This window comes from Crotalus tigris, unplaced genomic scaffold (assembly GCF_016545835.1).
Source record: "Crotalus tigris isolate CLP2741 ecotype Arizona unplaced genomic scaffold, ASM1654583v1 scf7180000020588.15403103151:6194809, whole genome shotgun sequence".
NCBI lineage: Eukaryota > Metazoa > Chordata > Lepidosauria > Squamata > Viperidae > Crotalus > Crotalus tigris.
This window is the reverse complement of record NW_024098092.1, coordinates 3,450,442-3,473,539: the sequence shown is the minus strand read 5'-3', so window position 1 is coordinate 3,473,539 and position 23,098 is coordinate 3,450,442. Positions and strand designations below refer to the sequence as shown.

Below are 23,098 nucleotides of genomic sequence, written 5' to 3'. Positions count from 1 at the left end.
CAGAATCCCTCAGGCAGCTTGGCTGGCTGGGGAATTCTGGGAGTTGAAATCCACAACCCTTAAAGTTCCCAAAGTTGGACATCCTTGGTCTAAACAACAATACTTTTTTTACTCTTATACACTGAACATATAAAGTATTTTATGGGTTTTAATGCATCGTGAGTATCCCAAAACACAGCAAAAAAGCAGATGATTCACAGGTGACAGAAGAACGCAATCTCCACAGGGAAAAAAATTGTACTTCTCTAGGTGAACCTATTTGCTCAAAGCTCACATAAAACTCCTCATAAAACACACCCATTTTCCTGAAACACGGGCAGTGAGGATGAACAGACAAAACCGTACACCAGGGTTTCAGTGTCACCAATTGCTGCTCTAGATCCTATTTATGTAGGTTAAGGGGCAGCAGGGACAGCCCCTTTCCCACAACATGCTCTCTTATCTGTCTTCAAACGGTGGAGCCAGAACTTGAACCCAGGATCTCATGCCCAGAAGGCAAGGATTGGGCCATAGAACTGCAGACCTTTCTCCCCAGTTTTAAGTGCCTCTTTCTTGTTCCTCTTTCTCCAAAAACAACAGCATTGGGGTTGCGCTGCGATCAGAGAGAAAAAGATTGACCCAAAGTTACTTGAATACTAGAATGTTAGCATGTGTCATTTAGACATACACAAGTAGTTCTCGACTTACAAGCACAACTGAGCCGAATTTTTCTGTTGCTAAGTGAGAGAGTTGTTAAGTGACCTTTCTTACCGCATTTGTTAAGTGAACAACTGCCGTAGTTAAGTTAGTCACACCATCGTTACGTGAATCTGGCTTCTCCATTGACTGCTTGTCAGAAGGTTGCAAATGGGGATCACATGACCTTGGGACACGGCTGCCGTCGTAAATACGAACCAGTTGCCAAACCAAGTTTTGATCATGCGACCATGGAGACATTGCAACGGTCGTAAGTCTGAAAATCAGCCATAAGTCACTTTTATTTTATTGCGGTTGTACATACAAATTGTCACTAAATGAACTTTTGTAAGTCAAGGGCTACTTGTACATCAAATCATGTGTCAGTGATGTTTTGATTTCACTTCACCGAGTAGGCTGGGCTTTTGTGACCTCCCCAAATGGCGTCAAGGGCTTTTCCCGTTAACTAGTGAATTTTGGTGGGTGGATCAGAATCCTCAAACAGTATTTCACTACATCAGAAATCACAGTGTTGGATAACGAGTGCAGAATCTGGCTTTGAATCACTGTATTTTGTGCAACACGGTGTCTGAAATGCAAAGATGATTCAGTAACTGCTTGTCCTGGCCATTATGTTATCATCAGTACAGTTAATAATAAGTGTTTGGGGTTTTTTTTTTTTTAACCTGATGATGACATTGGTATAACTCAATTGCTTGCATCATATAACTTATTATGTAACTCCTTTTCTGCCTGGAATCCTGCTTAACTTTCCTACTGAGGAAAAACAGAAATGTAGATAATCAATGGATAGGAAAGAAGTAGAAATCAAACCGTGTTTCCGTGTTTAAGGCAGCAGCTGGCATTTTGTATATATGTTAAAGGCCGCAGAATTTTGAATTTTATATAACTAATCTCTGAATACTGAAAAGGTGGACAGTTCTTAGACCATGTGAATAAAGCCGAAGCCTGAAACATTTTGAAAGCAGAAGCATAGTGAAATCCAAATGTGGAATTAGGATGCTAATTTTTGCAGATCCAAGTAAGTGCTGTAGAAAATATGTTCCAGGCAGAAGGACTTTATAAAAGACACATACTCAATTCTTGGCTATATTGCTCAGCCCCCCCCCCCCGCAAGACAAGTATATCGACTGATTATTTTATTACAGTGATCTTCTCTGCAAGGAATTCATTGTAATTCTGCTCACTCACAGAACCGAGAAAAAAGGGTTGTTTTTTTTCAGTTTTGCTGGCTATCAGCATGATAACTGCAGATGGAAATTAGATGAATTTAGTAACTGCCATCCAGATATAGATGCTTCTTCCAAACCCTTCCAAAAATGCAGTCCCTACAGACACATTTGTAAAGGGAAATGATTGTTCCTTTCATTTCCCTGTAGCTTCTCTCCTTTTTTATTTCTTCAAGCTTCTGTAGCCATGAAATTCCTAAAACAATCAACTAAAAAGCTTATATCATATAAGTCTGAAACTTCCAAATTTGCCTGAGGTGGAACATTTTTTTGTGGAAAGCCTTGAAAATATGTGTATGAATATTTTTACTTATTCTGTCCAGTGTTATATCCAGTAAGCATTTGGCTGTCTTCAGTTGCAACCAGCAGAGAGCAGTATCTTATAAAGATTTTGCTCTGGGTTTTTTTTAGTTATTGTTGTTAGGACTTCTTGGAAATAGGTGTATATATATATATATATATATATATATATATATATATATATATATATATATATATATATATATATATATATATATATATTAAAATGATAAATTAAAAAAAATGTTGCCTAATCAGATTTTAGCATAGGTTCCAAGAGTGAAGAAACAGCTGTATCTTAAGACTGCTGCTGTATTCCCTTTGTACATTTGACAAGTCTTTCAAAATCCAAAACAATCTATCAGCCCATCCATGGAACACTGCAATTCACAACTAGTACTGACACATGTAACCAGTCAGTGTTGAAATCTGGGAAATAGAACGATACTCCCAAAAGCTGTATCCTGTGATTTAAATTCCTCACTCCTTCTTCGGGACAATTATTGGACCTGGGGAGCAATTTGAGGTTTGTAAGAACGAGGACTTGTTACAGACATCGAGATAGATTCCAGGCGCTGGATTAATCACACGGCTTGGGAATTCTCAAACTTGAAGAAGGGGGGTGGGTGGGAAATAGAGAAAGAGGACTGATGGATTATAAAGAGAGCCTGACTCTGACATTTGCCTCCGGGTTGCCCTAATTGAGAATTCCAAACTTCTGTTCCAAGTTTAGAGAATGGGGGAAGATTTGCCGAAAGAAGCAGAGGCAGAAGCAAAAGAGGACGACGCAGCCCTGATTGAGTTTTACAGCTCTTTCAGGGACCTGTTTGAGTTCTTTTGTCTAAACACCACGATCCATGGCACCATCCGCCTGGTCTGCTCGAACAGCAATAAGATGAAGACAGCGTTTTGGACTCTGCTCTTCTTAACCAGCTTTGCTATGCTCTACTGGCAGTTTGCGCTGATCTTCAACCAGTACTGGGCCTATCCCGTCGTCATGTCAATGTCTGTTCATTCAGAACCCAAGATGTTCCCTGCCGTCACCCTTTGCACTTTGAATCCTTATAGGTAAGTTCCACACACACACACACACACACACACACACACACACACACACACACACTCCTCCACCCCTTCTGAATTTGGGGAAATTGAACCAAAGTAGTTTCCCTACTATATTCATTGTTGTAGTTGTTCCAAGGATATTATTCTTTAGTACTCGGTGCTTCCTCCTCTGATTTATAATCTATAGTGTTGTGGTTTTTACTGTTTTCACCGGGTTCTAGTCTTTATGTAGCGTTCCTCTCTTATCGTCACTTGGAGAACAGAAGCAGCTTGCAGATTGAATAAATAAATTTATATGGCTGTCGTAGCCAATCAGGGATCAGAGAGTAATGAGGCCAGTGTTATGGCTCTAGACATCTGAACCGATTTTAGCTCTTGCTGAGGTCCTGGAGGATTGTTGACGGTGAGTGCAAAGGTTCCTGGAGATTAATCAAGCTTAATTAATGGGATGGTTAGCATAACCCAGCATACTAGAGTGTTTAGGGAATAGGCTAGTACTTCCTCCCAAACAAGATCTTGGAGGCTTTTATCATCCTTTGTCATGTCTACCCTCTTCCCAGGATCAGCCCAGTCAATCAAGATATAGCTAAACTGGATAACCTAGCGAGAGAGACCTTGTACAATTTATACGGCTTCCACATTCCTAAGAGCACTCTAGAAGACGTCAGTATCAACTTTTCCGAAGAAAATCCTGGCAAGGCCAACCGCTCCACGTTTCATCTGGATCGTAATATCGCCCTAGTGAAGATGGGTGGGAAAGTGGGTTTTCGGCTGGTAAGTGGAACTCCTCCCTCCCCCCCCCTTTGCAATCCCTTCCTTTATTGACAACTTGCATCAAATTTAGGATTCTCAACGTAGACAGAGAGTGTCATCCTCTGAACAAGAGATCAATGAGAACTTAACATTTAGTACAGGTAGTCCTCGACTTAACGACCACAACTGAGCCCACAATTTCTCTTAAGTGAGACAATTGTTAAGTGAGTGTTGCCCCATTTTATGACTGTTCTTGCCACAACTGAATCACTGCAGTTGGTAAGTTAGTAACCCGGTTGGTTGGTAAGTGAATTTGGCTTCCCCATTGATTTTGCTTGTTCAAAAGGGTCGCAAAAGGTGATCACATGACCTTGGGACGCAGCAACGGCCAGTGGCCAAGCCTCTCAATTTTGATCACCTGATCATGGGGATGCTGCAAAGGTTGTAAGGGTAAAAAAATGGTCATCCGTTGCCTTTTTTGACGCGTTGTAACTTTGAAACGGTCACTAAGCGAACGGTTGTAAGTCGAGGACTACCTGTATTCACGGTGTAATGATCTGGAAAAGAGAAATAACTTTTTGCCCGATAACCTTGCTACCTTCCTTGAGTTTCTTAATTCGCTGATTAGATAACTCTTAATCACAAGGAGATAACCCCACGATGAGAGAGTTTCTCTATTATCAATCGGTTGGTTGGGAGCTCTAGGAAAGCCAGGGCATCAGATCTGCAGGACGTGAGGCAAGCTTCTACTAGTGTAGAATGATAATGATGAAAGAGGGAGATATTTTTTTTTTTTTTAATCGTGACTCAGTCCAGTGCAAGGCTCAGTTCTTGCCTCTCCCACAATAGCCTCGCTTCTTTTGTACCTGTAAAATAAATAATAATCATGGGCTTAAGGCATGTGTTATTGTTAAACCCCAGCAGCCAACCTAGCAATTAAGAACAGCTTAGGGAACACAAGGAGTATTGCTCAGCGCTTCCATGGGACAGCTCATGAGATACTGGCTGAGTGAGAAGATCCCATGGTATCTTGACCCACGGATTCTAGATCTATGTGTGGTTGTGTGGTCCATGTACACGTATGAATCTAATTTCAACGTCGTATTAGCAGCAGCAGTGTTAACCTTTTTTCCTTGATCTGGCACAAAGAGCTGAGAGATATTTAGAAATACCTCCCAGCAGAAATGATTTAAGGGGGAGGGGGGGAACAGAGAGGTTTTCTAACTACTTTAAAAGGTTGATTCTTACTCTGGTCCCTTCCTTCTCTCTCAGACGTAGGGAATAATGTCAACTAAACGTGAGAAAAGCTAGAGCAGAATAATCAAGGTTCAGAGGGACAGCGAATCCACTACTCACGTGACACATGTCCCTTGTCTTCTATTTGTGGGTTTTTAATTGTAGGAAGCAGTGCCCAAGAAGGCAGCTTTCTAGAAGTAACAAACATCAAAACCTTGCCCAGGTAGTCCTCAACTTACGACAGTTCATTCCGTGACCGTTAGAATTTACAGTGGCACTGAAAAAAGTGACTTACGGCCATTTCCTCATACTCACGACCGTTGCAGCATCCCCAGGGTCACACCAGCAAAATTCAAACCCTTGGCAAACTGACTCACATTTATGACATTTGGAATCCCCTTTTCCGACCTTCGAACAAGCCAGATTCGATCAACAACCGTGTTACTAACTTAACAAAGGCAGAGTTTCACTTCACAACTGTGTCAAGGAAGCTCGTAAAACGAGGCGAAACCTGCTTAACAACTCTCTCGTTTAGCCACAGAAAAATTTTGGGCTCCGTTGTAGCCATAAGTCAAGGACTGTCTATATTATAGCTTCTTAGAATCCGAACATCTGTACCCTCCTTTTTTTTTCTTTTTGTTCCTAAGTGCAACAGAACAGGCGAAAATTGCTACAACAAGGTCTACATTTCCGGAGTGGACGCTATCCAAGAGTGGTACAGCTTCCACTACATGAATATCATGTCGCAGATTCCGTCCATTATCAAAATGTCTCAACATGATGGTCACATCAAAAACCTGATCTATTCTTGCCAATACGATGGGCAGCCGTGCCGAACAAGGTAATCAAAGTCTGCATCTGCTAGGGGGGGGAGGGGGGTGTATCGAGGAGATGAAGTTGGGAAGTGAAAGCAAAGCCAGGAAGAAAAACCAAATGTACAGGTATAGTACAGGGGGTACTTTGTTCAATAGTAGTAACTGTGAGAGGGACCTCGGAGTCCTAGTGGACAATCACCTAAATATGAGCCAGCCATGTGCTGCAGCTGCCAAAAAGGCCAATACAGTGTTAGGCTGCATTAACAGAGGGATAGAATCAAGATCACGTGAAGTGTTAATACCACTTTACAAGGCCTTGGTAAAGCCACACTTGGAATACTGCATCCAGTTTTGGTCGCCACGATGTAAAAAAGATGCTGAGACTCTAGAAAGAGTACAGAGAAGAGCAACAAAGATGATCATGGAACTGGAGGCTAAAACATGTAAGGAACAGTTGCTGGAATTGGGTATGTCTAGTTTAATGAAGAGAAGGACGAGGGGGGACAGGATAGCAGTGTTCCAATATCTCAGGGGCTGCCCCAAAGAAGAGGGAGTCAAGCTATTCTCCAAAGCGCCTGAAGGCAGGACAAGAAGCAATGGGTGAAAACTAACCAAGGAAAGAAGCAACCTAGAACTAAGGAGAAACTTCCTGACAGTGAGAACAATTAACCAGTGGAACAACCTGCCTCCAGAAGCGGTGAATGCTCCAACACTGGAAGTCTTTAAGAAGAGACTGGACAGCCATTTGTCTGAAATGGTACAGGGTTTCCTGCCTGAGCAGGGGGTTGGACTAGGTGATCTCCAAGGTCCTTCCAACTTTATTATTATTATTATTATTATTATTATTATTATTATTATTATTATTGTTGTTGTTGTTGTTGTTGTTGTTGTTGTTGTTATTGTGATGATGATGATTATGATTATTAAACCATGCAAGTTTCTTAACATGCTGATTCCCCTTTGGAAATGAACACAGATCATTAAATGGATTATTCTCTAAACAACGGCAGGATCCATTAGTGTCTTCCCTTCTAACCCCACCTGTCAAGCGCACCTCCCTTATTTTTAAATCACCAATTTCACAGGCATCAAGTAGTTTCTGAAGTTCCGTAACAGGGCGTTGAGAGCTTTCTCCTTTGGGTTAAATATATATATATATATATATATATATATATATATATATATATATATATCCAGGGCACTGAAGGGGAGACAACCCAGGCATTGCTCCAAACTCCACCTGTTCCTATGTCTCTTGAGGTAAAGGGGAGGCTGAAGCTATTCCGGGCGCCGCCCAACACTCTCCTGCTCACATCAGCCTTCCATATAGTAGCGGTGGTGCGTTGAGGACGATCTGATAAAACCAGTGTAAACCTGCCCACACCTGGTTAAATAACTTCTCCTGACACTCGCCCAGAGCATTATCCTGGGGACATTGCAAGGGCTTTGAAACTCAGCTGGACAGGACAGGAGGTCAAAAGGTGGGTTTTCTACCTTTGCTAACCCTTTTGCCCTATGGCGAAGCCGCCCAGCCCAAAGCTAGTCGGATTGCACAAATAAGTGATAGGTTTCACTTTGTATCACTGGAACAACACACGCCGGGATGGACAAATTGATTGGTTTGGGCTTTCTTTTTCCCCTTGCCTCTTTCTTCTCGGTCTTCTCTTATTTATTTGAGATATTTAGAGATACTGAAAATTTAATGTTTAACTGATCAGACAGGGGAAATGCTCAACTGCACGCTAGGAGCGTAATCAGGTGAACAGCGTGTCCCTTGTAGCTCAGAATAGGCATTGATGCAATCCAGGTTTATCTTTCTCCTGCTCCACCTGTTCCTTCTTGCAATGTAGGCAACCCCCTCATGTTCCTCAGAACTCAAGAAACAAAACCATCACGCTATCAGCATATTAGCTAAGCAAACGTTTGTTTTAGACTTATCCAGACAAAACTTAAGAAATTCACAAACGCTTGGATATTCTAAGGAATTTGCCAGATGTGAACTTTACTCGATCCACAGAGCAGGTGTAAATATAACAGATTGCACAAGGTCTCCACAAGATTTAGATTACCGTACATCTAATCTTACTGTTAGAAAGATACATGTTTTTAAAATCTCTCAGAACCCATCCTGGAGAAACCACTGTAGTGTATTAGTTAAAGTGTTGGACTGGGACAATTTAGCTGATTTGATTATGGAGCTCCTTGGGTGACTTGAGGCCCATTGCTTTCCTAGCCCAGCCTATCTATATATTGCTGCAGGCCATATATGAGGCGAGACAATCTTCTATGAAAAAAGATTGTTTATAGCAGGGGTCCCAAAGCCCCAGGTCTTGACCCAGTACCTGACCACAGCCTGTTCAGAACTGGGCCATGGAAGCGGCGAGTGTGCGAGCTCCATTTGCACGAGTGGCAGGCACTCACGTCCGCTGCTCGTGCAAATGCAGCTGCGCGTATGTGCACTTGCCCACCACTCACCTGGAACCATCCCCTCCCCCCCACACCAGTCTGCAAAGCTGCAAAGGTTGGAAAGCTCTGGTTTACATGGTTTATCACTTCCAGGACAAATGAAACATAAAACCCTTCCAAATTTGGAGAAAACTGGTTCACTGCTAACAATCACCAGACCCAGAAAGGGCTTAGTTCAAATTTATTCTGGCACTATTTTCATTTTTCTTCTGTGTTGTCTTTTCCCAACAGCGATCACGAACATTTTCACCATCCTGTCTACGGAAGCTGCTTCACCCTTAACAAGAACGGAACGGACAAGTTCTGGAAAGCTTTCAAGCCAGGAATTGTTTATGGTATGTACTTGGGTTAGCCAGGGTTAGTAATAAACTCAGTTTAGAACTGAATTGTTGGGGAAGGTGGTCTTTTCTTTTAAATCCAGGCATAATGCTCAAGCATATTCTTTCTAGCTGATTAAAACCATTCCTGAAGCTGCTGCTGTTCGGAAGAAAAAGATACGTGCACCTACCCGTAGGTTTCCCCTAGATATATACATATAAAAAATTGACTGGTTTTAATAAGTGTGGAGAAGCAGGATCCCATGACCTCATGTCACCTTAATGATAAAAAACAAAGAAAGTGGAGACAATGAGAAACAATCTGGAGGGCAGGGCGGATAGAATGAAAACAGTGCTACAGAACTGGGCAGCTATTTGGGGATCCCAGTGCTAAATACAGGTTGCTCTGAGCATAGCAGCCATAAGATACAGGATGTGTTTAAACAGGCAGACAGCAAGTTTATGAGATGCTAACGCTGTTTTTAGAACTAATGTGTTACTCTAGAGAGATCTGAAGAAAGAAGATAGTTGAGTCACAGAGATTTTCCATTTCGATGTAAATCGGGCATTAAATCTCCCTGAGCTTTTCAGAGCTTTTGTTGTTTTTAAAAGTCCTAGAAAAACATCGCTGTATTGTTTTTGCAGATTGACCGGAGATGCACAGTAGAATTCGTGAGAATATAGTTTTTAAAAAGGCAGTAAAACCATATGGTAGAGCACACAATCCTGAAGGAGCATAAAATGATAAAAGATGTACTTGTTATGTACAACACCAGCACTATTAATAAAGAGGGGCAGCTCAGGGAAACCAAAATGGAAACATTAAAAGCCAAAGGAGAAACGGGGTTCACTTGCACAATCTAATGTCGCCACCAAAGAGTTCCACGCGTGGCCCACAATAAAAACTCAGAATTCAGGGAGGCCAAAACATCCGGTTAGAGATCTGCCATTTTAATATAGAAGTGGCCAGAAAAGCGTGTGGAAGATTTATAACATTTCAGCCCATGTAAATGTGTGGATGGTACAAATTACACTAAATGTCAACAAACATTTCCCCACATCCCTAATCTGTTTGAAATCTGAACTTCCTCGATCCGTACGGGAAACATAGAAGCACATGCAGCTCTGCCAGTACATCTTCCTTGAGGCAGATACTCCCTTCTCTATTCACATGGGAGGCTGCAGAGTCACCGTGAATAATTCACAAGCGAAACACAACCCACACAGCCAGTGTTCTCCCATGCTTGCCAATCACACCACCAGAGGCAAGCCATGTGCAGGGAAGGTTCGGTTTCTATCAGCCTCCTCACCTGAAGTGTGCAATCTGAGCAGGATGGGAACGAGCCCTGCCCTCTTTTGCTGAATCCTGATTTTAAAATGCCTGTTTCTCCTTCCCTCCCTCCCTCCTTTCTGCTTCCCAATGCAGGCCTCTCTCTTATTCTCAAAGTGGACCAAAAAGACCACATCCCTCTGCTGTCCACCACGGCCGGCGTGAAAGTCATGATTCACAGGCACAACCAAACCCCCTTTTTAGAGCATGAAGGTTTCGCTATACGGCCGGGGATCGAAAGCACCATTGGGATCAAACAGGTGGGCCTGCTGGTCTCTCAAAGGCGACTTTCAAGAACTGGAAACGCTGTCAGGGAGAGTCTTATGTCTCTAGCAGGCCTGGCTGGGGATTTACAGGTAGTCCTCTCCTTTGGACTACAATGGAGCCCTAAGCTTCTCGTGCTAAGCAAAACGGTTGTTAAGTGAGTTTGGCCCCATTCTGTGACCTTTCTAGCCATAGTTGTTAAGTGAATCACTCCAGTTGTTAAGTTAGTAACGTGGGTGGTTAAGGGGAATCCGGCTTCCCCGTTGATTTTGCTTGTCAGGAGGTCATAAAAGGAGATTTATTTATTTATTTATGAGACTTATATACCGCTTTAAGTGCAAGCACTCTCTAAGCGGTGTACACCAGTAAGCAACGTGTATATATATATATATATATATATATATATATATATATATATATATATATATATATATTTACATTGCCCCCAATAATCTGGGTCCTCATTTTACCTACCCCGGAAGGATGGAAGGCTGAGTCAACCTCGAGCCGGTGAGATTTGAACCGCTGACCTGCTGAACACAGTCAGCTAAAGTGGCCTGCAGTACTGGCACTCTAACTGCTGCGCCACCTCGGCTCTTTGGGCTCACCCGACCCCAGGACACTGCCACCGTCGTAAGTACGTGCCAGTTGCCAAGTGTCTGAATTTTGATCACGTGACCATGGGGATTCTTCAACCGTTGTAAGTGTGAAAAGCAATCATAAGTTGCTTTATTCAGTGCTGTTGTAACTTCAAGTGGTCACTAAATGAATGGCTGTAAGTCGAGGACTACCTGTACAGTTCAGGGTTGACTCTGAGGAACCCCATTAACCATATAGATTTTAGACTATCCTCTAGGCGTATATACCCTCCCAAACAACCAGCCAGGGCAAGTGAATTGAGCATATTCCCAAACAGACATGGAGGCAGAATATTTCAACCTAGTCCAGACAATACTAAGCATTAGCAGCTGGGTTTGGAGACATTCGAATATTGCAATAAAATACTGTTTTTCTCTTCCAATGGCATAGGACGAGGTGTCCCGCTTGGGTGGGAGTTACGGCCTATGTACCAATAATGGGGAAGATGTCAACATCAAGTTACTCTACAACAGCACATATACGCTGCAGGTATGAAGAGGCCATGGTCCTCATTTATCTGTTCATGTCTCGTCTTGGAATCCTGGCCATCTCAGTTGACCCTGGCCCAAAGTGATGACCAAGAAAAGAAGTCCAGAATTCCGAGAATTTCTCTTGGAAAATCCAAAGATTGCTGCACCCTTTTAGTCACTGAACTCCTTAGGAAGTGATCTTGATACCGGAGTCCAGATAACAGTCATTATGAGCTATTGAACTTGTCCATTGTCTAGTCCCTCTTTTTCATGTCTTCCCAGTTGGCAGCCATCACTACACTGTATAAACATATGTATATATTTAACGCGGGTCCCCTTCAAACAATATCCAGCTCCAATTTTCCCACTGCCTGGGCTATGAATTTAATTGCAATCCCGGTATGAAATTCAGCATCTTATCGTCTTGTCAAGAGATCTTTTTCCCCGCTCACTCCCAGAGCAGTCTAATTTTCGTGTTCCTCAGTTGGCTATAGCCCTCACTGCTCCTCTTAACCCACGCTCCTCGTGCCATCTAGCGAATGTCCCACGTTCAGCCCGTGAGGAAAGTCCCTTTTCTCTTGATCTGCTCTCCCACCAACATTGCCGTTTCGCCGTTTTGCAGGCCTGCTTGCATTCTTGCTTCCAGCATCATATGGTTGAGAAGTGTGGCTGCGGATATTATTTTTACCCGCTACCTTCGGGAGCCGAGTATTGCAACTACAATAAACATCCTGCCTGGGGTAAGGAATCACGATTGACAAGGACCATTGGTCTGGCTGGCCTCCTTCACATCTTTCTCTCTAAGCTGGCTGAGGGTCTTGCTTCACTGTATGTTAGACAGAGGCAATCTCTATCGGGGTGGGGAGATGGGCAACCTACAGTACCTGTTGCCCCTGCTACCGTTTTGAAACTCAAAGAGCTGCCTTTTCTTTGTGCCACCTGATGCCAAAATGAGTCCTCATGTTATAGATTTTACGAGCTTCAATACCATCTTTTGTTTCACAAAGGTGCAGTACAGTTTGACAAGGGAGGACATTTTCTTTTATCTTTTTTTTTTTTTTTTGCAATTCGAGTCCTGTTTATTTTGCCATGATGGTCCCATTCTGTAATGGACTGTGAGAACAACCTTGGGAGATAGAAGGAAGCGGTCTGAAAAGAGATCTCTCAGCCCACAGGAGGAACTGGGTGGGGGAAACATCTCAGAAGCAACTCTCCCTAATTCTCGGAAACATAAAGGCAATCTTGCAATCTTATCTGCAAGATTGTATTATTGTAACATTACAATAAAGGCAGTGTTTGTACTTGTAGTTTTTGGTTCCTCTTCTGGACTTTCTCAAAGGGCTGGTGCATTTACTGAGAAATTGATGTGGGCTTCTTGAGAAAAAAGGAGGGGGGGGTAATCTTTGCTTTGCCTGTCTATTCCGTAATCTGTCTTTTCAAAGTCTCACTGAGGAGAAGGCAGCCTGAACGCCCACTCATGTTTAGCATTTGGAGAGCAGCCTGATCCAATGTTATTCAGTTGGAAACGGGAAGGGAAAAACCAGACATTGCTCAGCTGTAAATAGGAAGTGACAGTCCAGCTGTATTTATCTGGAAACAGCCCCTTTGAGATCTTCCAACCTGGGTGAATTTTCAGCTGCAATTTACCTGTGGCAGTTGCCTTCTATTGACCCCATTCCTCTCTTCCCCAGGTCATTGCTTCTATCTGCTGTACAAAGAGCTGACCGACCACCATTTAATCTGCTTCAACGAGTGCCCTAAGCTGTGCAAGTGAGTAGCAGAGGAATGTTCATGTGTGACTGACTAATAGCAGGTTTGCCTCCCCTTGTTTTCTGCTGTTCACGGTCTGTCCCATGGAAATCTCATCTCCTTCCATGCTTCAGATCCTCCAAGGGTGCATGTAGGCGTATAAGCTGCTGCAGACTTGAATTTTCAAGTCAGTTGGGCCACCTTTTCAAGTCAACTGGGCCACCTTTCCCGCCACAGGAACATGTTCTGCTAGCTTCCAGCAGAAAGCAGCTGTGCGGGGCACTGATCCCACGAACGAGGAGTGGCATTTTGCAAGATGCTTGAGGGAAAAACTCCCATGAAAGAAGGTGGAAAGCCTCTTTGATGTAGTGGGAGGGCAAGAAAAATGAGCAACTAAACAAGACGTTCAGAAATAAATGTATTGGTTGCCACAGATGTGATTTAAAAAGAAGATAATCTTGCAGGAGGGGAAAAAACCCTCACACATACAGATGTTTGACAAAGATTTGTATGCCCAGTTCATTTTTTATCATCTTATAGAATTACAATGACCCCACTGTAATTTATTTGAGGTAAATATGAATGCAAACTTGCTGGATTGGTGTGGAATTAACAGCAAACTCTATGTCATTGGCAGAGAAACTTGGTACAAACTCTCCGCGGGATACGCTAACTGGCCATCAACTAAATCTGAGGTAAAGCAAAGATGTTGGGTTTTTGTTTTTCCTTTTGCACAGAATGGGAACAGGGGAAAAAGTAGTAATGACTTACAATGGACAACATAACAATTAAAGATACTCCCGTAGCATTGCTTCCATCCCACATTTCTTGAAAGAATTTGGAAGCTGTCCATCCTCCTCCTGATCTAGGATGGCTGAGAACAGACAGAGCACACCCTGAGTTATAAATAGGATAAGGATCATCATTTATGAGGCACCTTTCAGGAATAACAATTCACACACAGAGACACATGTATGTATACATATATACATCCATATGCAAGCATAGAAGGTCAAGCAAATAGTTTTTTTTAAAAAAAAAACAAAACTCAAAACTGTGGTTATGAAACTGAGAGCAAATAGCAAAAAGAGGTGAGATAAGGCGGACTTCAGACACTACAAACTCTGAATTCAGAGAGAAGAGATAAGAATTCCAGCAAACCATCCCAGCCCGTGGGGAGCTGCAGCCTTGCCAACTGCAACATGGAAGTTCTGGAAGTTGAGCCAGAAAAAGAAATCTATCCTTTTGCCCAAGGAGGAAGATGTTTTTGCAAGCCCACCAAAACTCCTTGGCTGACTTTGGGCCAGTCACTCTACATCAGTGGTTCTCAACCTTTTTAATGCCGCGACCCCCCAACCGGTCTTAAGTCGAGGACTACTCCACCGGTCGTAAGTCGAGGACTACTCAACGGGTGCAGCACCGTTTGCAGAAGGGGACTTTTGGCGGGCTCAGCAGGGCAGAGGCAGCCTGGACAATTCCTATTGGCTTTGGAAAGCCAATAGAATTAGACTCTATTCAAGAGAGTCTATTCTATTGGCTTTCAAAAGCCAATAGAATAAAAGGGAGTAGCACAGCTAAGGAAAAGGGGGGAAAAAATGGCGGACTGCGTCGTTTGGCGACCCCCGTGAAATGGTCATTCGACCCCAAATGAGGTCCCGACCCACAGGTTGAGAACCACTGCTCTACATCAAACTTTCAAACGGGAGCAGGTATCCCATGCTCTTCCTTTGAGTATGATTTTCAAAAAAAAAAAAAAAATCTCCAATTTTTCCCACCTCATCCTTACAGAGATTAGTCAGAATCCTTTGCTGGACTCCCTATTGCTACCAGTTCTCCCCATCTGGCGTGCAGCTTTCGTCTTCTTACAGCCCCTTTCACATTTTAATTTTAGTCCCTGCGATTCCATTTCAGAAATGGATTCACAGAGCACTGCAGGCAGACAACAGGTACAACATCACCACCACAAACAGGTGAGTTACCGGATAGTCTTGTTCTTTGGTTGGAGGAATCCTACACTTCTTTTGCAGATGGCGCATGGCTTGTTTGCTTTCCTGATAGGAAGAACGACAGTTTTCTTCAGGTACTAATGAAATTTTTTCTGTTTTTATCAGGGTGTTGTTGTTTTTTTTATGAAATACAGATTCAAGGAGAAACTTTATGCTAGAGAAATTTGGATTGCTCACGTTTTCTTTCCTCCATTTCAGCAAGGATATTGCCAAGGTGAATATTTTCTATGAGCAATTAGATTACTACTCTTGGGATGAATCTCCAGAATATAATGTAAGTTGGGAGGAGAGATTCCTCTTTCATGGGTACGCTTTATGCCAGGAAGAGAACAATGTTTGAAACGACTAACTGTACGGTTAATATTTTATTTGGGTTTAGGTGACCCTGGTGATGTCCAACATGGGAAGCCAATGGAGCCTTTGGTTTGGATCGTCTGTACTCTCGGTGGTCGAGATGTTTGAATTCCTTGTGGATGTCACCATCTTATCTCTCATTTTCTTCTATCGGCGGCTTACGGCTAAGAGAAGACACAAGGTGTCAAGTCCCCCTAAGGTGCCAAATGTGAGTTTGACTTTGGAGAAATACCGCTCCATTGAAGAAGGCTTGGCCCCAGACCAAGATGCAGAGAAATCTCAGGCCACCCACGAGAATCCGTCCTTCGTCCACGACGAGGGGCTCCCCCCGTATTCCAAATATAACAAACATCAGATGCCAGAACTATATCCACCCGTGGTTCTTCACAGATTTAAGCACCAAGAAGACCAAGGGACGTGCCAGGATCCCAAGAGTTAACGGCATTGGAAGAGATTCACAAAGGACGGAGGAAATGGAGCCTGCGAAGGAAGTGGCCAATTCCCCACACTTGGAAATCTCAAAGCCAAAAGGATAGGACCCATGGGATTGGGCATTCAACAGGTGGTGGAATTTGTGACTTTCCTCTTCCAGGTTTTTCAGATGGTGCTGGGGCAGATCAGCGACCATGCCTGTAAGTGAAAGACAGGACTTCCTCCATGGGCTAGGTCATGGAGGTGTGCCCTCCTCTTCTCCCACGGTCGAGGCAGTTGACACTGCATGCAGACGAATTCCTGGATCGACTTGAAAATGTTTCTTCATTTCGTTACTTCTGTTGCAATATTTGTCCTATGGATAATCAGTTTTATTTTGAGCTGTTCCGCAGCCTCTTTTGAAAGTAATGCGCCATGTTGTTTTGAGGTCTACTTTTTGTGAGCTGGGGCAGTGGGAGACTACCTGGCGGTTGATCAGTTCCCTATATAAAAAAAATCTGTCTTAGTTTTGACTTGAAGCCATTCTGAGAAAACCAGATTCAGCTGGGCACCCTTGACTACAAAAAAATTGGGATCCTCGACATTTCACAGATTTGCTCAGGTTAAATGTTAAACCACTCCCATATTTTTTTTTTAAAAAATGCCTCTCAGTGGACATTTACAAGGAAACGCTCTGTATTGTCTGCGTTATCAGCAGGTCCAGGATCTTGGAAGGATGTGGTAACAGTCATCTGTGCTCTTCGTTTGAGCGAAAGGACTTTTTGTGCTTGGGTTGACCTGTAAAATCTACGTTAGGTGCTTTTGATGTTTTGTTCCTCTTTTACAATGTGAAGTTCGATGTTCCCTAAGTTAAACAGGCAAAGGCACAGAGCAATAGTTATCGCAATGCAAGACAATGCAAATCAAAAATTAGTCTTTTTCTGAAACTGAGTATAGTCAAGCCCTCAGGCAGGAAAGGAAAATAGCTGCATGCAGCTACATTTCGGTGGTTCGCTGGCAATAACCAACCTTCAGACTGGTTGAATATGATCTCCTGCCGGGAATACATTTCAGTGGTCACTTTTGCCAATTATGGCTAACATCAGCAAGTTTATTTTTAGATCAGACTAGAAGGAAATAAGAATTTCTGCAAGCAAAATGTGAGTGGTAGAATGTTTGCCGATTCTCAGCAGAGGTAGCTTTGGCATGGCAGTTTCGGATCTGGAGCGAAGGAAGCTTTTTCCTTAGACAGAAATCAGAGAATTGGGGATATGCTATTAAATTCTTTTAAGAATCAACTCCGCTGCTGGAGGCCAAAATGCAAATTATATTGAGAGGATCCGTTTTATCACTCCCGTTCACATGTTGCTAGACAAAACAAGTTAATACCTTAACTCAGCTACCCATGTCAAATTCCCAACTGATACATACATTCTGTGAAATTCATGTTCTCTAACTTCTGATTCTGAACAAAGCCAAAATGGCACCATTCATGGACAAGAGGGAATCTCCAAGAATAAGAGTTCAAAAAAAAAAAAAAAAAAAACAGTTGAGGAGGGGATACTCCTCAGGGAGCCAAAGAACAAAGAATGACTATTGGTGGGAAAAGGGAGACAGGAAACTGAGTAGAAGAAGAATGCAGTGAGACAGTTTGCAATGTAGCATAGCTGAGCAGAAACACTCCGCCTTGGTCTCATTTGCAGAGACTAATGGCAGTTGAAACCAAAACCAAACACACCTTCTAGAAAGATATCAAGGAACATAAGACACCTTGTACTACAGCAAGCCAATCGCCTCTTCCAACTGCAACCAGCCCAGTAGTTCTGGAAAGTCAATATTTTCAAACAACCCCCCCCCCTTTCCCCAGATCTCTGGCAGGCAGAGGTGTGTTAACCTCAGGTATGAAAGCTCTCTTTGCAGGGGATGGACAGACTTCTCTGAATCAGCCTAGATGAAATTGTGTCATAAGAAACCTGTGATAGTCAGCGTTCCTTTTCTCTCCCCTTTCATTTTGATTTTATTTCTCTAACTGTTGTGCTGCTACTGAGATCTGGATGTAATTGTAAACATGAATATCTGACTGTAAATTATTTGGGATGTGTGTTTGTATGAGTGGGAAGATTAAAAAAAAACTGAAACTTTTTGGCTTACCTGGTGTCATTTAATAGCTTATTTTACTTGTGTGTTGTTTGTCCATTCTTTTGATTTTGGAAAGTTGAAATGTTAGACAGGAATTTGTTTGGATTGTTTTGTTGTCTTTCAATATCATCAGATCATACATCCATCCATCCATCTACTCACATACATATAAACATAAGTGTAGATCCATTTTCCTAATCACTTGATCCAGAGTTTTGACCTTGAACGCCATTTATGGTATGGGGCCAGTTTATTTGAGAGACTGCCTCTTCCCAATTACCCATCCCATCAAGTCCAGCAGAAGAGGTATGCTTCAAATCCCGTCTGCTAAGGAATTACGTCTAGACAGACCTTTTCTGGCGTGGGTCCCACCCTATGGAGCATCACACACATCCAACATGCACGTGGTCCCAGCCTTGATGCCCTTCCAGAAGTTCCTTAAAATCTGTTTATGTCAATAAACTGGGGGGGGGGAGGTTATCTCAAGGACACGGGGTTTTAAATGAATTGCCTACATTGTGTGTCACATGTTATGCTTTCCCTCGCCTTTTAGGTAGATAGATAGATAGATAGATAGATAGATAGATAGATAGATAGATAGATAGATAGATAGATAGATAGATAGACAGACAGACAGACAGGATAAATGGATTTCATGTTTTAATCCTAAAATGCTTTTGTAATTACTGGTTTTTAAAATGGTTTCATTAAATGCTGCCTAGAATCCCATTTCTGTGAAATGGGTAGCCTATGAATATAATAAATAAAACCAGGTATGCCTTTCTGTCCTGAAGAAGGGCTAACTCACACATCTCTCTCAGCTTGCTGACTTCATTGTCACACGGAGCACAAGGTTAGCCAAGCTAGCTTGGGCGTTACGCACTTCGTTTCTTGGGCAACCTACAACTACTCCTTTACAGTGGCAAGCCAACACGTCTGCTACCAGCTTTCCAAACGAGCACGGCAGACTGAGGCTAAGCCTCTTAATCTTGGCTGAGCTGTTGGTTGGTTGTTGCAGTGGGTAACACTTTAGTTCCAAACAGCGGCACCAATCCTGACACTTGACTGACAGCTCATTCAACCCTACCAGAAAGATTGGTCTGACTCTGAAGACAAAAAGAGAAAGATAAACTGGCATGGAAAGGAAAGGATGGGTAGAAATGCAGGTCATGAACCAATCCGTGAACGGAGATACTTGGCAGAGGGAGGAGTAGCATTGCAATGATGATTCACACCCAAGGAAGTAAAAAAAAAAAAAAAAAATCCACCATGGATTTCGTTGTCCTCAAAACGGCCCGATATACCAAAGGGGATATTATTGCAGCACAGTATTAAAATAAAACGGCACTCATTGCCCTTTTTGTAAGAAAAGGTTGGACAAACATGCTTATAGTTGGGAATACAGAATCATGCAGATTCGCAAGAGCTGCGTTAAAAAAAAAGAGCGCTATTAGCCTCTTAACTTAACAACTGAGGCCAGAAAAGTCGTAAAAGGGGGCACATTCCATGACTGAAACAAGATCTGCCCAGCTCAGCCCCTTAAAACCACCATATGTTTGCTAGAAACATAAAGGTTGAGTTTTCCTAACATGTTTGGGTGGGGTAGTTTCAATCCAGGTACTGTATTGTATGAACCATGACAATAACCCGTAATATCCTTCATTTGTTTGAGCATCACCTGTTCAACCAAGAATTAATCTGGATTTAGAATTGCGTGTTTCCGGAGCATCCATCCATTCAGTTAGATCCCCCAGTAAACTCAGTTGCACTTAATTCAATTAACCTCTTGGTGACCAATTTATTTCATTGATTCCAACAGTATCAAAATTCAGCCAGCTTTATCTGGAAGCAAGCCAAGACTATATCTGAGCTTTGGAAGAATAATTTGAAGGTCCCTCCCATGCAAGAATCAAGAGATTTGTCTTTGCAAGCATCTTCGGTGAGGTCTTAATCTTATTTTTTATATATATATATACATAATACATACTTTTGTTTGGTTTTGGTCTGCATATGTTTATGAAAGTCGTGCATAGCCATTTATTACCCAAGGCTGTAATTTACTGCTCCCTGTTCCAGAACTAAAACGGGCCAGAGAGACAAGTCAGTTTCAATCCAAGTCAGCAAAGCGATACAAAGGTTTCCAGTGTTACAGAACTTCTCCGTTTCGGCAGAAGGGCATGTATGGCATAGGCGGACTGCATTCTCAGAATTTGGGACGGGGTTACAGAACTGAAACTGGATTTGTGAGGGGAGTTGCAGGTCAACAGGGTTGAAAAAGGAGACGACTTGGGCAAAACGACGACTTGGCCAAGACAAGGAAAAGATGAAGAAATGAGAAATGTTTACGGTTACATATCTGCTCTTGGCTTCACCTGTTCCTTAACTATTTGAGCTTCCAGGGATGGCTGTAACTTCAGAAGGAGTAATTTAAATTCCCCTATAGCCATCAATCACCATCCTGGCCCTAGAACCCCATCTGATCCCATAACGCTCGCTTTCACTCTAACCCAGTGGTTCTCAACCTTTTTAATGCCGCGACCCCCAACCAGTCGTAAGTCGAGGGCTACTCAACCGGTCGTAAGTCGAGGACTACTCAACTGGTGCAGCACCGTTTGCAGAATGGGACTTTTGGCGGGCTCAGCAGGGCAGAGACAGCCTGGACAATTCCTATTGGCTTTGGAAAGCCAATAGAATTAGACTCTATTCAAGAGAGTCTGTTCTATTGGCTTTCAAAAGCCAATAGAATAAAAGGGAGTAGCACAGCTAAGGAAAAGGGGGAAAAAATGGCGGACTGCGTTGTTTGGCGATCCCCGTGAAATGGTCGTTCGACCCCAAATGGGGTCCCGACCCACAGGTTGAGAACCGCTGCTCTAACCTGCCTTGTAAAGCAGGCAAAAGGACGGAAGGAAAAATTGGGGGAAATTAAGAGTACCAGATGTTGTTAATCTCATGCAACTGGAGTATTAACAACCAGAATATTCCTGCCTGCTATCTCACTGACTATGGAGATTCTCAATGGTCATGGTTGTCACAAAGGTGCTTTTTTCAAAAGGCCCCTGAATGTTCTGTGTTTTTTTTTTCTCTTGAAGATGTTTTGCTTCTCCTCCATGGTCTTCAAGAGAAAAAACACAGAATGTCCAGATGCCTTTTGAAAAAGCACCTCTGTGACTTTGGGAATGTCCTGCAAACTCAGAAGATTTCCTGGATCCCTGCAGAAACTACATCATTTCGAGGGCACCGCTGTTCCGATGGCTAAACAATCTAGACATCCAGCCATACGTTTAGCCACTCTACCTAAGTACTCACATATAATTTAATTTTGTTCATAATTGTATTTATCATTTGTATTATGTGCTTTTAAAATAATTCAGTGCACTGGCTTTTCATATTTTGATACACATTTTATGGGCTGTTTTTGTGGACTGGATGCGCTAATGCTACATTCTGTTAGGCCATACGAAATAAATAGTAATTCTTGCCTGCTGACTGCTGCTTACCTGCCTAGCTCAGTTAACAGCTGGAATATTCCTGAGCATTGATGCTACCACCTGGTAGGGTAGTGAAACATCTGCAAGCAAAGAGAGCACCCAGGTTTATACAATTCAACCCTGAACCACATAGTGTATATTCTCTTCTATTATTCCTGCCTAACTTAAGATAAGATTAAGATAAGATAAGATAAGATAAGATGATAAGATAAGATAACCTTTATTGTCATTTTTATACTGTGGGCACAATGGCACACATCAAAAATGAAATTTAGTTGCCCACTCTCAAAGTGAAACACATACATGACATACATGACATGGAAGAAATGTAATGCAAAGGATGTAAGCAAGCATCTATTACCAGCAGTCACCACGAGACCAGGAGATTAAAGGAGATCTAAGTCTGTGGTTTTGAGATGTCGTCACTATAAAACAGTGCGAAGCGATTAAGAGATAGCCAGGTTTAAATTGTACACCACAGTTCTCACTCCTTCAAGAATTGCCAGCTATCAAATATGGCTACCCGTTTCTGGAATATGATTGTTTCTCCATTGTCATGTTCATCCTTGTCTCGATGAGAAATTACTCAACACATTTTGGCAATCACACTTGAGAGCTTGCCGAAATCTCACGAAATTTGGGTGGGGTGAGGAGGTCATATCTGAACATCATAGTTTCTGCCCTTTACTCTGTCTTCTGTGAATTCCCCAAAGAGAGAACAGAAATAAGAACTGGTTTGGTTTCAAGCCTTTTCATTGTTCCATTGCGGATGACTTAAAACACACGCAGGCATGCCTGGAAGAGAAATTAAGTTCTGAGTAAATTAGGGTTGAGAAACATCATCCCAGCAATGGAATGGAATGGATGCCCTATAGAAAAAGAAGCAGAAAAATGAAAAGGGAAGATGAGTGGGAACGTCGTGTCCCAGAGAAGGCTATCTGGCTGAAACTCTTAGCAGGAGGAAAGATACTGTATTACTGGTCCCACATCTTGCATTCCTGATCCAGGACATCTTATTCCAAAGGGCGTTGTTTCTTCTGAAACAAATCATTAACTTGCATGGAAGGAAGGAAGGGTCATCTCATAAGGTCATTGAAAAATCTGGGTGTGTATTTTTACATATACTTTTTCCTTCTTAATTTTCCACGTGCGCATGTGCGAAAGAAAAATGGGGCAACAACGCTCCACACTGTGAGTCACTCCATTGGCTGCTCTGAAAGGCTCAACCTCCTTGAGCATTTGACCTGGGGTCAAGCTATATTATTTTCTTTCCTGGTTTTCTAATGGAGCTACTTGATCATGACCTACTTGCCGGGCTAATAAAACGCCAGCTGGAATTGTCCAAAACAATGAATAATTTCAGACACCACC

General features: G+C 42.6%; 2 protein-coding genes across 4 annotated transcripts in view; one reads left to right on the top strand and one right to left on the bottom strand.

Moving 5' to 3' along the window:
• The first annotated feature begins 2,903 nt into the window (after positions 1–2,903).
• Positions 2,904–21,444, top strand: SCNN1D (sodium channel epithelial 1 subunit delta). Of its 3 annotated transcripts, none has more exons than XR_005559643.1 (12): positions 2,904–3,293; positions 3,851–4,064; positions 5,927–6,120; positions 8,792–8,895; positions 10,304–10,467; positions 11,501–11,599; positions 12,203–12,320; positions 13,272–13,350; positions 13,967–14,024; positions 15,241–15,299; positions 20,059–20,178; positions 21,329–21,444. XR_005559643.1 is itself a non-coding variant. In XM_039367233.1 (12 exons), the coding sequence occupies exons 1-12, from the start codon at positions 2,962–2,964 to the stop codon at positions 16,126–16,128; spliced, it is 1,911 nt and encodes a 636-aa protein (XP_039223167.1). In that variant the 5' UTR covers positions 2,904–2,961; the 3' UTR covers positions 16,129–17,651. The 3 variants fall into 3 exon arrangements, 2 of the variants coding, with proteins under 2 accessions (XP_039223167.1, XP_039223168.1); XM_039367233.1 differs by lacking the exons at positions 20,059–20,178; positions 21,329–21,444 and adding exons at positions 15,534–15,609; positions 15,715–17,651; XM_039367234.1 differs by lacking the exons at positions 20,059–20,178; positions 21,329–21,444 and adding an exon at positions 15,441–15,652.
• A 559-nt stretch (positions 21,445–22,003) lies between these two features.
• Positions 22,004–23,098, bottom strand: part of ACAP3 (ArfGAP with coiled-coil, ankyrin repeat and PH domains 3) — a 78,915-nt gene continuing 77,820 nt past the window's right edge. Inside the window, exon 27 of the transcript XR_005559635.1 lies at positions 22,004–22,522. The gene's annotated coding sequence lies outside the window, so the exon portion shown is untranslated. The remainder of the gene's footprint in view (positions 22,523–23,098) is intronic.

Excerpts from the sequence above, each read along its gene's own strand:
- SCNN1D (XM_039367233.1), top strand. The coding sequence starts at position 2,962 with ATGGGGGAAGATTTGCCGAAAGAAGCAGAGGCAGAAGCAAAAGAGGAC. Across the intron at positions 10,468-11,500 it reads GCACCATTGGGATCAAACAG|GACGAGGTGTCCCGCTTGGG; the intron begins GTGGGCCTGCTG and ends CCAATGGCATAG. Across the intron at positions 14,025-15,240 it reads GGCCATCAACTAAATCTGAG|AAATGGATTCACAGAGCACT; the intron begins GTAAAGCAAAGA and ends ATTCCATTTCAG.